The 13179-nt window shown below is 49.8% G+C and overlaps 1 protein-coding gene across 2 annotated transcripts in view; it reads right to left on the bottom strand.

The window, feature by feature from the left end:
• Positions 1 to 13179, bottom strand: part of PCDH1 (protocadherin 1) — a 53002-nt gene that overhangs the window by 25219 nt on the left and 14604 nt on the right. For both annotated transcript variants that reach the window (XM_065848775.2, XM_065848776.2), the window contains exon 4: positions 307 to 526. In XM_065848775.2, the coding sequence (XP_065704847.1) occupies positions 307 to 526 (220 nt within the window). The remainder of the gene's footprint in view (positions 1 to 306; positions 527 to 13179) is intronic.

Below are 13179 nucleotides of genomic sequence, written 5' to 3'. Positions count from 1 at the left end.
CTACATCATACCAAACCCATCTTCTCCCTGCCAAACCCTTCTATTTCCTCAACTCCTCCCACTCCCTCATCTCCTGGCCTCCCCCAGACCTCCTCACCCTCATCCACCTCTCCCCTCCCCACCAAGTCCTTTCTGATCTCTTCTCCAGCCTCCCAGCCCCACCAAACTTGAGCATGGTAAGCCTGTCCCAACCAAGCTTCTCACCCCATCTCACCCACACCAAGGGAAGGTGCAGCACTGAAGATGAAGAGCTTTGGGCACAGGGTCCCTGAGGAGGGGGCAAGCACACGTGTCACGAGCACCTACCATTCTCAGGGTGCTCCATCTCCCCGATGCTGCCGTCAGGCGTGGTGCGTTCATAGTGATCCTCGGGCAGGGCTAGTGGCCCGATGCGGGGCCCCGACGATGATTTGCTGCTTGGGGTTTCTGACTCTTCCAGCCCGCTGTCATAGTAGCTGTGCTGGGAGGGATCCTGCAGGTCCTGAGCCTGGCTGGCTGCAGAGAATGTCACTCGGCGATGAGGTAACTGGGAGAGAAGAAAAAAGCTGTTGCATCACCCACTCAGCAGATGAAGGCAAAGGGGATGTCATCAAACCTGACCCCTAAACAGAGGCAGAGCACAGCAGCAGGGACCACCATCAGCCCCCCACAGCCAGCCCACAGACACAGTACCCGGGCTCCACGCCAGCCAACAGCATGCCATCAGACACCACCCCGTGCAGGGAGCACGCTTGGCATGGTCCCTGTGCTCCCAACCCAGCAGCTCCCACCACGGCATGTGCTGCAGCCTCCTCTTTCACCCAGAAGCGACCTCAAGCAGACGCCCTCTCCTGTGACAGGCAGGCTCCAGAAAGGACACCTGTTAGCACAGCATCCTGAATTATTGGTCCCCAACCCCTCCTTTGGGGTGTCCGCTATGCACTCAGATTCTGCATGCACCCTTGGTGCTCTCAGAGATCCACCTGGCCCAGCCCAACTCCCCGAGAGCCTCACTAATGGGATCACTGCCCAGCACAGAGCTACGGTGACATCATCCCTCACCTTCCAGCCTCTGGCCTGACACCATCTTTCATCCTATTATGTTCTCCATCAAGGGTCACCATTGCTTCTTTTGTCTGCTTGTTAAACATTTCAAAGACCCTACTTCACACTTTCTCTCCCTAGCTTTGCCTCATGCTTGGGAGGAACTCCCAGCAAACAGCCATTAAGCCACATCATTATCCTCCCCAAATCCTTCCATAAAATCCTTCTTTGTTGAGATTATCGAGGAGTGGAAAGGGTAGCACAAGTTCATAGGGCAAGAGCAGGATGATGAGCACAGAGAAAGAAACACAAACACCAGGAGAAAGAAAAAGACACAAAATCACCCACACATGTAGGTAGGAGCCCAAGAAAGGAGCTATTTGATGGGGATCTGAAGGCAATCAGAGAGGCACCAACACACCATTTAGGCTGAATACCTTTTTGCTGATGTCTTTACTACAACTGAGTGGCAATCAGGCGTCGCACACAGCTAGCACCAATGAGGAAGGGGAAGGAATTGAGACTAACTGATGGAAGGAACACACAGGGAGCATTTAGATGAGCCAGCTGCTTTTAGGTTGGTTGGACCTGATTAAATTCACCCCAGGTGCTTAGAGACCTGATTTAAGTAACTTCAGAGCTGTTAGGGATTTTTTTTTTTTTTTTTTAAGAATTTGTAGAGAATCAGGGAGCTTCCAGAAGACTAGAAGTGAGCTAAAATAGCGTCTGTCTTTAAAGATGAGAAAAAAGAAGAGCTGGAGAATTATAGAACAGTTAGCTTAATTTCAGTTCCTGGAAAAATACTGAAACAGATAAAAGAACTCTTTGTAAGTACCTACAAGATAACAAGAAAATGAGTAACAGCCACTGTAGGTTTGTCACAAACAAACATGTCAAGCCATTGAACTTCTTCCTTTGAAAAGACATCAAGCCTTGTGCATGGAGGAGGAGCAGCAAATGTTATATTTTGACTTTAGGAAGTTTTTTTGGCACTATTTTAGACAATATTCTCATAAGTAATGCAGAAAAACACTGTAGGTGCAGCATAGTACTTCTCTCCTTAGGTAATATAGTGCAATTCACTGCAGGGCGGATGCAAAGCATTTAGAAAGTTGTATTCAGAAAGTAATTACTGAAGACAGGCCTTTCAGCTGGGACAATGTATCAAACGAAATTCTTCGGGTTGTGTCCCGAGTCTGTTGCTAGCCTGTATTTTCATTAACTGCTTGGATGACAGATGTGGAATATATCTGTCACATTTGCACACTTGGAAAAAATAATCACCATGCAAGCAGCAGGCTGGCTGAAGGATTGGGGGTTACAACCGATCACGGCTCGACTATCTGTCAACAGCGTCAATCTCTCAACAAAAAATGCATCTATATTGGGATGCGTAAGCAGGCACATTGTCTTTGAGTCACACGGGGATCTGCCTGATCTGTTGGGCTCAAGTAGGACTTCAGCGACAGAACTGTGTCCAGTCCAGGCACCACTTTCAAGAGCATGTGCGCCAGTTAAGCAGAGAAGAACAGAAACAAGGAGCTGTTAGAAACCATTACGAACAATGCGAAGACTGAGCAAACTGGTTTGGGGAGGAGAAGCAGCAGTCACCAAGCTCATAAAAGCCTTCTGCAAAGAGAAAGCTGCTGCTTTTCACCGTGGACAAACAAGAAGGAATAGCCTTCACCTTCAGCAAAGAAAACCGAGGTTCGCCACCTGGAAAAAAAACACAATGGTAGGTGTAGCCAAGTGCAATAGATTGCCCAAGCAGACGGTGCAATGCTTGTCATGAAGGGACAGGCAAGCCCCTCTCAGTAGATCTTTGTGTCCTGCTCTGGAGGAGCTGAGGTCAAGGCAGTCCTGCCTGCAGCAGAATTGTGAGTGGGCCCCCCAAGTTCATCTCGCAGCCCACTTGGTTGACTGTGCAGCTGCATCAAGCCTGCAAAAGCCTTCACTCCACAGTTACTGCCCACTGTGCCAGGCAACGCCGTCCCACAGCCTCGTCCTGCACCCAACTGCCTGACGCTGCTTTCCTCCATCACTGTGTCTCATCCCCAGCTCGAAGCTTCTGCTTTTGCTCTGTGCTTGTAAAACCCCAGACAAACAACTAGGGCTCCTTGGGGTGCCTGCAATAATAGAAACAAACAGCCTCAGAAACCCAGCCTGTGACAGCTACTATCCCTCCCCTGAGGGGTCTCCTTCCAAATAACATCACTTTTACCTAAAAAACACCTCCTTTAAATGTCAGATCCCGACTGTCAGCCCTTTGAAAGGGTTCTTCTTCTCACTGCAGGGCAAAGAAAATCCACACTCAACCCCACTCCCCCATGCACGGCAGCGTGGCACTGACAGAGGTAGGCGCCTCCTTTGTGCTCTGCACAGTCCCCACCATGCTGTGATCAATGCCCTTCAAAAATCATAGTAGCTCTGGTCTGGCTGAAGCGCTCCACTTCCAAGGAGAAGCCTTGTTCTGGAGTCATGGAAAGACACTGAATCCATTTGTCTGGCACTGACTTACAGAAACTGGGTTTTGTTTGACCTTTGCTAGGTTAAAGAGCTTTTCAGCACACAGTGTTTTCCACACAAGAAGTTGCTTGTACAGTGCAATCAAGGCACCCCTCAATCTTCTTTTTGAGATGTTAAACAAACCAGGTTCCTTAGGTCTCAAACTGCAATCCAGAAAATCAGTGTTTTGGCCGTCATCTTTTCCTGCCCCAGATTTTCCCCGTTCCTCATCAGAGCTGATCCCCCCAGGACTGCTGGTGCCATCTCGCCAGGGCTTTCTGCAGAGCCTCGCTTCTCCTCCTGTGTCTCAGGTTTTTCCACCTGAGGATTGTATTAGCCCCTTGGCAGGAGCGCTGTGAGTGCTCATGCTGAGTTACTCATGCAATGTGACCCCTAAATCCATTTTAAAGCAAATGCTTTCCAGGATATAACCCAGCCTTTTCTACTTCTCAATGTACAGCTTTGCATTTGACTGTGTTAAAATGTACTTTGTTTAAATGGGCCCAGTTTACCAAGCAATCTAGATTGCTCTGCATGACTGCTCTATCCTCATCATGATCTCCCACTCCACCAATCTCCTTGTCAGCTGCGAATTTTATCAGTGGTGATTTTGTATTTACTTCCAGATCATTGATTACAACGCTGAATGGCAGCGGGCACAGTACTACTGCCGAAGAGCTCCTCCAGGAGAACCTCGTTCCACGAGGACTTCCAACCAATGACTGCTTTTCTTCTCTAAGCTGTTGATAAACCAGATCTTCATCTATCTAACAATGCTTTACTTATAATGAGTAGTGTTAATTCAAAATAATAATAGTCATAACATAATGCATTATCAACTCAGCATCTTGATCAAACTCCAAGTCAATCAGCTGCACATTGTAATCTCACACCAAACACAAAACCAGCTCTGCTGCTTCAGCCTTGAGCAGATCCTGTTCCTCACGGTGGCCAGGAGCAGATGCCTTAGGAAAGGTTTAAGAGCTGAACCTGTCATGTAATGACACTGCCCAGTATCCCTCCCCATCAAACTGCGTTGACTGACGTCAGTGCTATTTCCATCATCGAGTTTCCTGCCTCAGCTATTAATCCAGTTGTTCCCCGGGGCTAGTGAGGACAATGTGTGCTGCACATAGCAGCCCCATCATTATGCCAGCTAGCTCACGGTGTCACTGCCCCCCCACTCCTCCTGGCCCACCCTGGGGTCCCCAGTTCCACTGGCACACCCAGACCAGAGTTTCTCCACCAGACATTTGAAGACTCTTTGTCACGAATTATTTTATTTGATTATTTCAAATATCACTATTTCAAGGAGATGGTATTTTAAACATCTTTGCTGGTTACAGATGCATTGGCAGGTACTGCATCCTACATTGTTATGTCTCAGTCCAAATTACTACAGCTATTCATTGAATACTTCTGCATTTTTCTACATAATTAACAATTTTGCAATCTCCATTTGGAAATGACAATTACTGGATTCCACCTCTTCCTAGCACATTTTTTAAAGTACTCCTTATTGTGTTTAACTTGTCAAAATCGATTTTCCCAAAATGTTTTTTGCTTTCCTTGTCAATTTTCTACATTCTGTAACTACTCATTTCTACTAATTGCTATACACTCCCTCCCTTTTCCCATTTTTTTCCCCCCAGTACTTATTGTTTTTCGGTTTCTAACTGCTGTCTCCACTTTGCCACTGTGCTAGAATGGGATCTGAGGCAAAGCCATCTATTTTGTTAGCTGAGGAATTGTGGCTCTTTGAAAAAACTCCTTTCAAGGGCTCCCCAGCGCTTGCTGTTGTATTCCTGATGGGCAGAGTTGCCTGTGCCTGCCTGTACATCTGAGGAGCAAACCGAGCCCCCGTCCCACACTTTCTGCAGGGAGCACCAGCACCGACGGCTGCCTCCGGCATCAGCGGATGCTCTGATGAAGACATTCATCCCCTGGTAAATCCTGCGGGTTTCTGTTGTGCTGCAGCTCAGGATTTTTTTCCTGAGCAAGGAATCATTTGCAGCTCATAGGTTTAATGACCTCCATCCTCTGTGAAGTGCTCTCACGCCTTTTTGAGTCCACACCTGCTTTTGGCCTCCGTGGCATCCTGCAGCAATGAACTCTCTGCCTGTGTGCTGTGTGGAAAGCACTTTCCTTTGGTTTTACATCTGCTGCCTGGTAATTTTTCCTTGAACTTCTCCTACCTGCAGGGTTATGAGAAAACATGAGTAATTGCTCCTTGCTCTACCCCTTTCCAGTTTCACAGATCTGCACTGCATCCTGCTCCGCTGTGTCCTCTGCGAGCTGCAGCAGGCGGGTCTGTGCATCCCATCCCCCTGCAGATGCCAGGCAGGCCGGGCCGGCCAGCGCTGCTGCCCTTCTCTAAGCTGGTTCCAGCTCTGCCACAGCCTATCTGCAACACGGAAGCCAGGGTCACATCAGCGGTTCCAGTTTTCAGGCTTATCTGACAGTAGCTGGGACTTGTTTTTATAAGAAATTTTCTCAGGCTCTCCCTGAGAGCCTTTCCCAGCCCACCTGGTCCTGCCTGCACACCCCAAAACGCCCCAACACCAGTCCCTGCCAAGGGCCTCCTCTGTCCTGATGCCCTCTACCATGAGGGTCTCCACCCGTGGATGCTTGAGGGGAACTAAGGGGACCCCATCCCTCCTCAGCCCCACTCTGCTCCCTCCTGCCTCTTCCCTTCATCACAAACATCCCCAGCTCTCATCGGAACCTGCACCAAGCTGATTCTCCTTGCTAAACCGAGGGAAAACGAACTCAGCCAAAACAAGAGCAGTGCTATGAGGGAACAGGGCTGCAGGGTGTCACACTGTCTCCCCCTAAATGCACGGCATCACCTCCTGCGCAGACAGCATGGACCAAGCAGCAGGAGATGCGGTCCTATCTGACAGAATAGTAATTGCGCTGATCCACAAAGGAAATCTTAAAATTTGCCCAGGGCACCCTTTTCCTGCCAACAGGAACGGTGTGGTGCAACAGCCCCCACAGAGGTGAGCCGCTGTGCTCCCCCTGCAAGCGCTGATTAATGCTGGAATGTTGGAAATATCAAAATTTTTAACTGCCTTGCTGCTGCTCCAAAAGCAGGACCCGCGGCTCATGGGCTCCTCTGGCAGCCCCGGGTTGCTCCTGTGCCTCCCCACATGCCAGGAACCTCAACGGCCTTTCAGCCAGCTGCCAAAGGAGCTTGGTTCCCCAACAGCCGCCACAATGCAGCAACTCACAGGGCTGCAAGTGAAAGGCAATGTCAGACCCAATGCCCAGAATATAAAAATAAGTGACAAGGGAGCCATTGTAGTACATGAGTTAGTCAACTTCAGATTAATTCATGAACCCTTCTCTTTTACAAACCAACCTGGAGCTATGCAACATCCCTGGTTACTAAAAAAAACCCCGATAAGCCGAGGGACCATGCCCCAAACTACACAGATCCCGCTTTTTGTGTATGGAGGCTTTGCTACATGTGGGAATTATTTTATTTGCTAGTGTCACGTCTGGAGAGGAGCACAGCTCCAGCACAATGCAACACAGGCTTCAGAGCAGGAGGCTGAGGGGAATATTATGCCCACGGAAACCAGGGCAAGCCTCGAGGAAAGCTGGACCTGAAATGTCAAGAACCATCCAGGGCAACACTAGAGCTCTAGGAAACAGGACACAAGCTCAGCTTGTGGCCATGAACAGTCAACCATTTTACAGCTTGTCTGGGCAACAGCGTGTGCTTCTGCTGGCGTTTCAGAGTGAGGAGGGAGTTAGAGCAGATAGCTCTTCCCATCCTTTCCTGTGCTATCCCAGCAGCACACTGTCCAGCTGCTGCATTGAATTTTGGAGAAGAAACCCCCCAAGAGCATCCCCACTACTCCTACACCCCCGCTCACACCCGGGGCTGCCGTGAGGTGTGAGGAGCTCACAATGCTACGTGGCAGCAGGCAGAGCAGCACAATGAGGGAAACTGTCTGCATATGAGCAGCAAAGGCCAGTGCTACCCTGGCTTTGTGTCAGCCTCCTGCCACCTCTGGTAACCCTTCGCTCCTCAAGGACTGCGCTTCTCCCTCCTGTGCCCCTCTGGTCCCCTTAATGGTCTGGGGATCCTGTCTGCCACACAGGTTCCTCCCTGCCCTGACACAGCATCTCCAGGTCCAAATTTTCAGAGCTGCAAGGCCTAACTTGTGTCCACTCTGTAAAGCGGACCAAACCACACCAGAGCTGCAGTTCCCAGCAGTACTAGATTGCTCCCTTTTAGCACAACGTAAAGGAATTGAGGAAAGAGCTGGTGCAGAGCAAGAGAACAGGTCCCATGGTCTCTGCTTTGGACAAGAAAGGATGGAGCAACCAGGCAGGACAACTGCCTGCCTGGAGCTCCAGCCAGCACAAACAAGGGAGGGAGACAGATGGACACTGCTCTAAGCAAAGCTGTGGTCGATGCACACCTGTAAGACACCTCCTGCATTCAAAAAAAATAGTTCAGGCCTTCCCAAAATGTTTTCATGGAAGGTGATGTCTCCCAGTCAGCACTGACAATTCTGGACAGGACTACTCGGAGACTTAAAGGTCCAATTTTCTGATCTACCAGTCTGACAACTTCCTAGGGTCAGCCCTGTCACAGCTACTGTGGTTGCACAAGACACATTAGCAACAAGGCTGACAGTTCAGGTCCATCTGGTTCATGAGGTCTTGTTTGATGGCTGTGCTCTGCCCACAAATCCCTGTGTCCATCCCCATGCCAGTGTCTGAAATGAGGGCTGTTCCCAACAACCCTTTAGCTCTTTCATTGTTGACAAATTAAGCTACAGAAGGAATCCACAATTGGAGGAAAGACGTACAGAAATCCATGTGAATCACACCTCTCAACATCAGGTGTTAGCAGAAAAGCAACTGCTCACTCTTCTAAGTGGCTCTTCACATGGCTTCTATGGCTGATAACTAGCAAGTGCTGACCTTGCAGTCAGAAAAGAGGTGCTACAAGTCCTGCTGAAATAATGATAGCAGAACAGCCATTCTAAAATGGACAACAGATCCCGAGGCACTATTTAATGAATAAATCTGGGTAAAATGTGGGCTGACTCCACATAGGTGCCCTGAAGCCTCCTGAAATTTGCATGATGCTCAAAGAAGCCGCCAAAGCTTGGTGCCAACCTGCCTGGTCAGATCGAATTTATCTAACTCATAGCAAGATCTAATGCAATTAGAAACCCATTTAGACAGCCTCAGGACAGAGATTGCCTAACCTTGCAGCCTATCAGAGCTCTGCGCCCATCAAGGGTGTGCAATTTGGCTTTTCTTTGGTTGAAATGAACACTGGAAAGGAAAATATGGAAATAAATCATCTGAAGGGTGAATCATAAAATCTAAAGGGGTCATAATCTTTCTGGAATAATGTCTAAATTGGACTGACCGTGGTGTCCTGAAATGTCTATCACCTTCAAGCTGATAATAGAGCCATTTTGTAGATAGCTGGCATGGAGCGGAAATTGCTCGGGACACAGAAGGAGGTCTCATAATCACATTAAAACCATCTGAAGATCCGAGGGAGAAAAAGGTTCCAGGATGGGGACTAACACTTGAATAAAGCCCTTAAGGAATCCAACAGCTGTAGAGTGGGAAAATAATGCTGGGAAAATAATGAGCTAATCTGACTCCCAGTTGCACCCAGTGGAGCTGACAAATAGTATTGAAAGCTCTATGGGGAGCAGGGGGTCCCAAGCCATAGACTCAGGACTCTGTAAAAAGAGAGATAAGCAGGAATGCTTCAGTGGAACACTTTGCATGGAAAAAATGTCAATTTGTTGAAATCAGACCCTTTTTCAAATGAGTTTCTTGTTTCAGCGTTAGGGCAGGGGGGAAATCTTTGCTGACATGTAGAAACGAAAAAATGATGCTCTTGCAAAGGTAACTTCCACTTCAGACTTCAAGCCCAGTATTAATTATGAAGCTAAATTCAAAAAGGTCAGTCAGAAATGTGCCTTTAGAAATTATTACTATATACATATATATGTATATATATATTTATACACCTGTGTCCGTTGATTGACTTGAGCCAAAAGACAAAAAAAAAGTTGACAATTCTGGCTGGTATTTTTTTCAAATTTAAAATTTTCCTCTGATTGCAGCCCTGTTTTCTAACCACCTCTGTTTCTACAGGCAAAGGGCAGAAGCTTTTCCTGCTTGGTCGAGGGACTGTGTCTATTCCGTAAGTATGTGCATCAACACACTCTGGACACTGGCAGCCCTCACTTCAGTGGTCTGTGACCAGCCTGCACCTAATGATGAATAATGATACTGGGTAAGACAAGCCTTCATTTGGAGAGGTCAAACAGGAAAGACAAGTGATATTTTAAGGGTTGTTAAGGCCACATATTGTACCTGCACTGGTCTGGCATTGCCACTCTTACTGGCACAGGAATGCCTGGTATGGACAAGCTGAGGACAGATGGTGGCTCAAGCAAAATTTTCTGGTCATTAGAAAAGGTTCCTGAGCTCTCTTCTCTGAGCAAGAGACATTAGTCCCTAATAAACTGTGATCTACTTGAAATCCTTGGAAAACCACCCCAGACTCCTTCAGGCACTCACAGGGCCTTGAATCACAACACCCTGAAAGGTCTCACCCAGCCTGAATAATAACGAAGGGCTCTTCAAACATCTGAAATACTGATTTTGCTTTCTTCTGAGCTTGAGTGCTTTTGATGAAGAAGCAGAAAGATTAACAGATTAGTGTAAGAGGAACATCAGACATTACATGAGCAAGACATTTAGAGCACGATCTCAGTCCCGAGCTCAGACAAGAAGTTCCCCCCACCGCAGGGACAGGATCTGTCAGAGTTCCCCTGGCAGCAGCTTTGCAGCTGCTCAAGAGCATCGGGGAGTTTTGGAGCATGCGAAAACCAGGCCACATGGGAGCTAAATAGCTCCAGGCTTTCAGGTTGCTTGGGCTTTTAGAGGTGGCTCGGAGGAGCAGAATCAGGGCACACTGCTCCCACAACTTTGCTAGGGAGCAGGATCAGTTCCAAATGAGAGGTGGCAAATTGCTGCCCTCCCAAAATGATGGCCAGCTACCCAGCCCTGCCATGTTTAGATAGTAGATTAGTAGGTGGGTATTTTGCAAATGAAGAGGTACTCAGAAGGATGTTTACCTTCTGGGGCAGGGGCATCGTTAGGGATCTTTGGACAGGATTCACAAGGCATGACTGTGAATGCCAAAATGGATGGAAATGATAACATAATGTTCTCCTGCCCTCCTAGCAGGTCATTGCCACAAACCTGCTCTTCCACCCACTCTTTCCTGTGACCATCTGAAGGACTGAGGCAGTAAACAGCTTACACCATGTGAAGACATTGATGCAAAACAACTAGGAGATATTTGTAAGGGATCTTAGGCAGTTGTTTTCTTTCTGTTCCTTTGTCTGACCTCCTCTTCCTCTTGTGCTCTCAACCACAGGATTAAATTGGAAACCCCACTAGGAAAACAAGCCTATCCTATCAGTGGGATATGGAAAGCAGATCCTTGAGCATGCAGACTGAGACCTCCAGAAAAGTCCAGAAAGTCAGAGAGAAGACAAGGTCAACAGGGGAGAGGCTGAGTGCATATGAGTCACAGGTGACCCTGGCCCCTAGTGAAACCAAGACCGAGCTTCATCCTGGCTGGATGATGAATGCTGCAGCCTGTGTCAGAGATCACAAGAACAGGGTGATCAAGGTGCCAGAGGTGGCCTCTGCTGCGGCAGCCAGGCTCCTCCTAACCCATGTTCAGTCCTCTGCCTCAGCCAAACAGACTGTGCTTCCTCGAGCACAAAAGGAGCAGGGGACTATGGTAAGAGTCCCTTTTGGAGCAATAACCATCAGCCACCTTGGTCTCTCCCAAGGCCAGAGCTTGAGTTGTGTAACTGGGCTGGCTTGCAGGGCAGTAGGCAGGAGCACAGGTCTCCCATGGAGATTGGCTGTACCTGGGGTTTCATTGGCAGGTGCTCCCACATGACAGGTATGTGTGGGGGTGGAGTGGGAGGAAGGTGCTTTAGGTTTGGCACGGGGCTCAGCTCCAGGGGCAGCATTCAAAAGAACATGCCTGCAAGAGAGAGATTTGGCAGGGTACTGCAGGGGCTGATTGTCCAAGACCCCACAAACTGTGCAGGGGAACTCCTGGTCTTCGTGATCCTCCCCAGCACAGCCCCACACGAGTCAGCCCGTGCACAGCTGCACAGCCCTGGCACACAATTCACACTGGAGGTCCTGGGTGGGCAGCAGCTCCAAAGACACAAGCACACGGCATCCACCTCTTCGCTGCTGCCCTCCCGGGGCTGCCGTCCCCACCTTGAGCTGACACAGTTCCCAGGGACAGAGCCGCTCTCTGCTCCTTCGCTCCACACATTCTTTAGCCCTCACTCTCCCGCACAACACCCCACCCTGCCCTACATCACACACCCTCTCATTACCCAAGCCTCCTTTCCACCCCGTCCCAGAACATCCCACCTTTGTCCTCACCCAGCAACACCCCCTCCACCCCCTTCAGCTGCATCCCACCCTCTGCCCTTCACCCCATCCGCAGCCTCCTGGCTGCTCTTGGGGTGGAGGGACCACAAAGCGCCCGGGGTACACACCCCACCACAGAATCGGGTTCTACCCCAGGAGCTGGGTGCCTGATGAAGCAGGCTGCAGGGCTGGGCCCCGCTCCAGGCTGGTCTGTGCGTGCAGAGAACAGCACTGCAGCTGAGAGCCCGGCCGAGCAGGCAGAGCAGTGCTGGGAATATCAATCAGCACGGCTTGGACCCGGCGGCTGCCCACACAGCCAGAGCTTTCATCACACAGGGGATCCAAAGCTCGGCTGTCTGAGCCAGCCAGGGACTCAGCCCTGTGCTGCAGAGGGCTCAGCATCCCTCTGTACTGGGGCCAGCAGACAGCTGGTCCAGAGAGGTTGATAGGGAGGGGAAAATGACAGGGAGGGGCGAGGTCACTGCCTGAGCAGAGCAAGAGGAGAGACCAGGAGAGAGGGATGGAGACAAGCAGATACAACTGTGAAAGAGAAGAGGGGAGGGTCAGGGGAATAAAAGGAAGTCCCTCAGATCCAGGCTAGGGAAGCCCCTGTTCACAGAGAAACACTGGCTCCATGGGCACCAGGCCTGGGGGTCTGAGAAGCAGGAGGAAGAGGAGGGCAGGGAGGAATAAGCAGCATCTGTCTCAGCAGGGTGGGAAGAGAGGAACTGGCCAGAGCTACAAGCCACCCAGGCAGCCCAGCCTGATGTGAGGAGCCCCAGGCAGGTAGCACAGATTGGTGGAGCCTTCAAAGGAGCAAAGGACGAGTTCCCAAGTGCTGGTGGAGCCAAGGACTATCAGGCAGGAGAGACCCGATGCTCTTCTCAATGGCATAGGGACAGCAAGCACCACTGCTCTTTGCAGACATGCTGCTTACAGAGTTGTCACCTGCCAAGGCTGCATGCTATATACACCCCACTGTCCCCTCCCATCACAAACAGGTTGTGTGCACCCCACACTTCCACTACTCCACAGTACAGCTTGCACATAAACCTGTGCCACCTCTCCCTGTGGTATCAGTTGTGTAACCTCTCCAGTACCTCCTCCCACTGCAACACAACCTGCACGATCCTGCTGCCACCTCCTCTGGGGACAGGGGTTGTACCCCTCCCTGTGCCACCT

The sequence above is a fragment of the Patagioenas fasciata genome, chromosome 14 (genome assembly GCF_037038585.1).
Source record: "Patagioenas fasciata isolate bPatFas1 chromosome 14, bPatFas1.hap1, whole genome shotgun sequence".
Classification (NCBI taxonomy): domain Eukaryota; kingdom Metazoa; phylum Chordata; class Aves; order Columbiformes; family Columbidae; genus Patagioenas; species Patagioenas fasciata.
The sequence above is the reverse complement of the archived record's forward strand: the minus strand, read 5'-3'. Positions and strand labels throughout refer to the sequence as shown.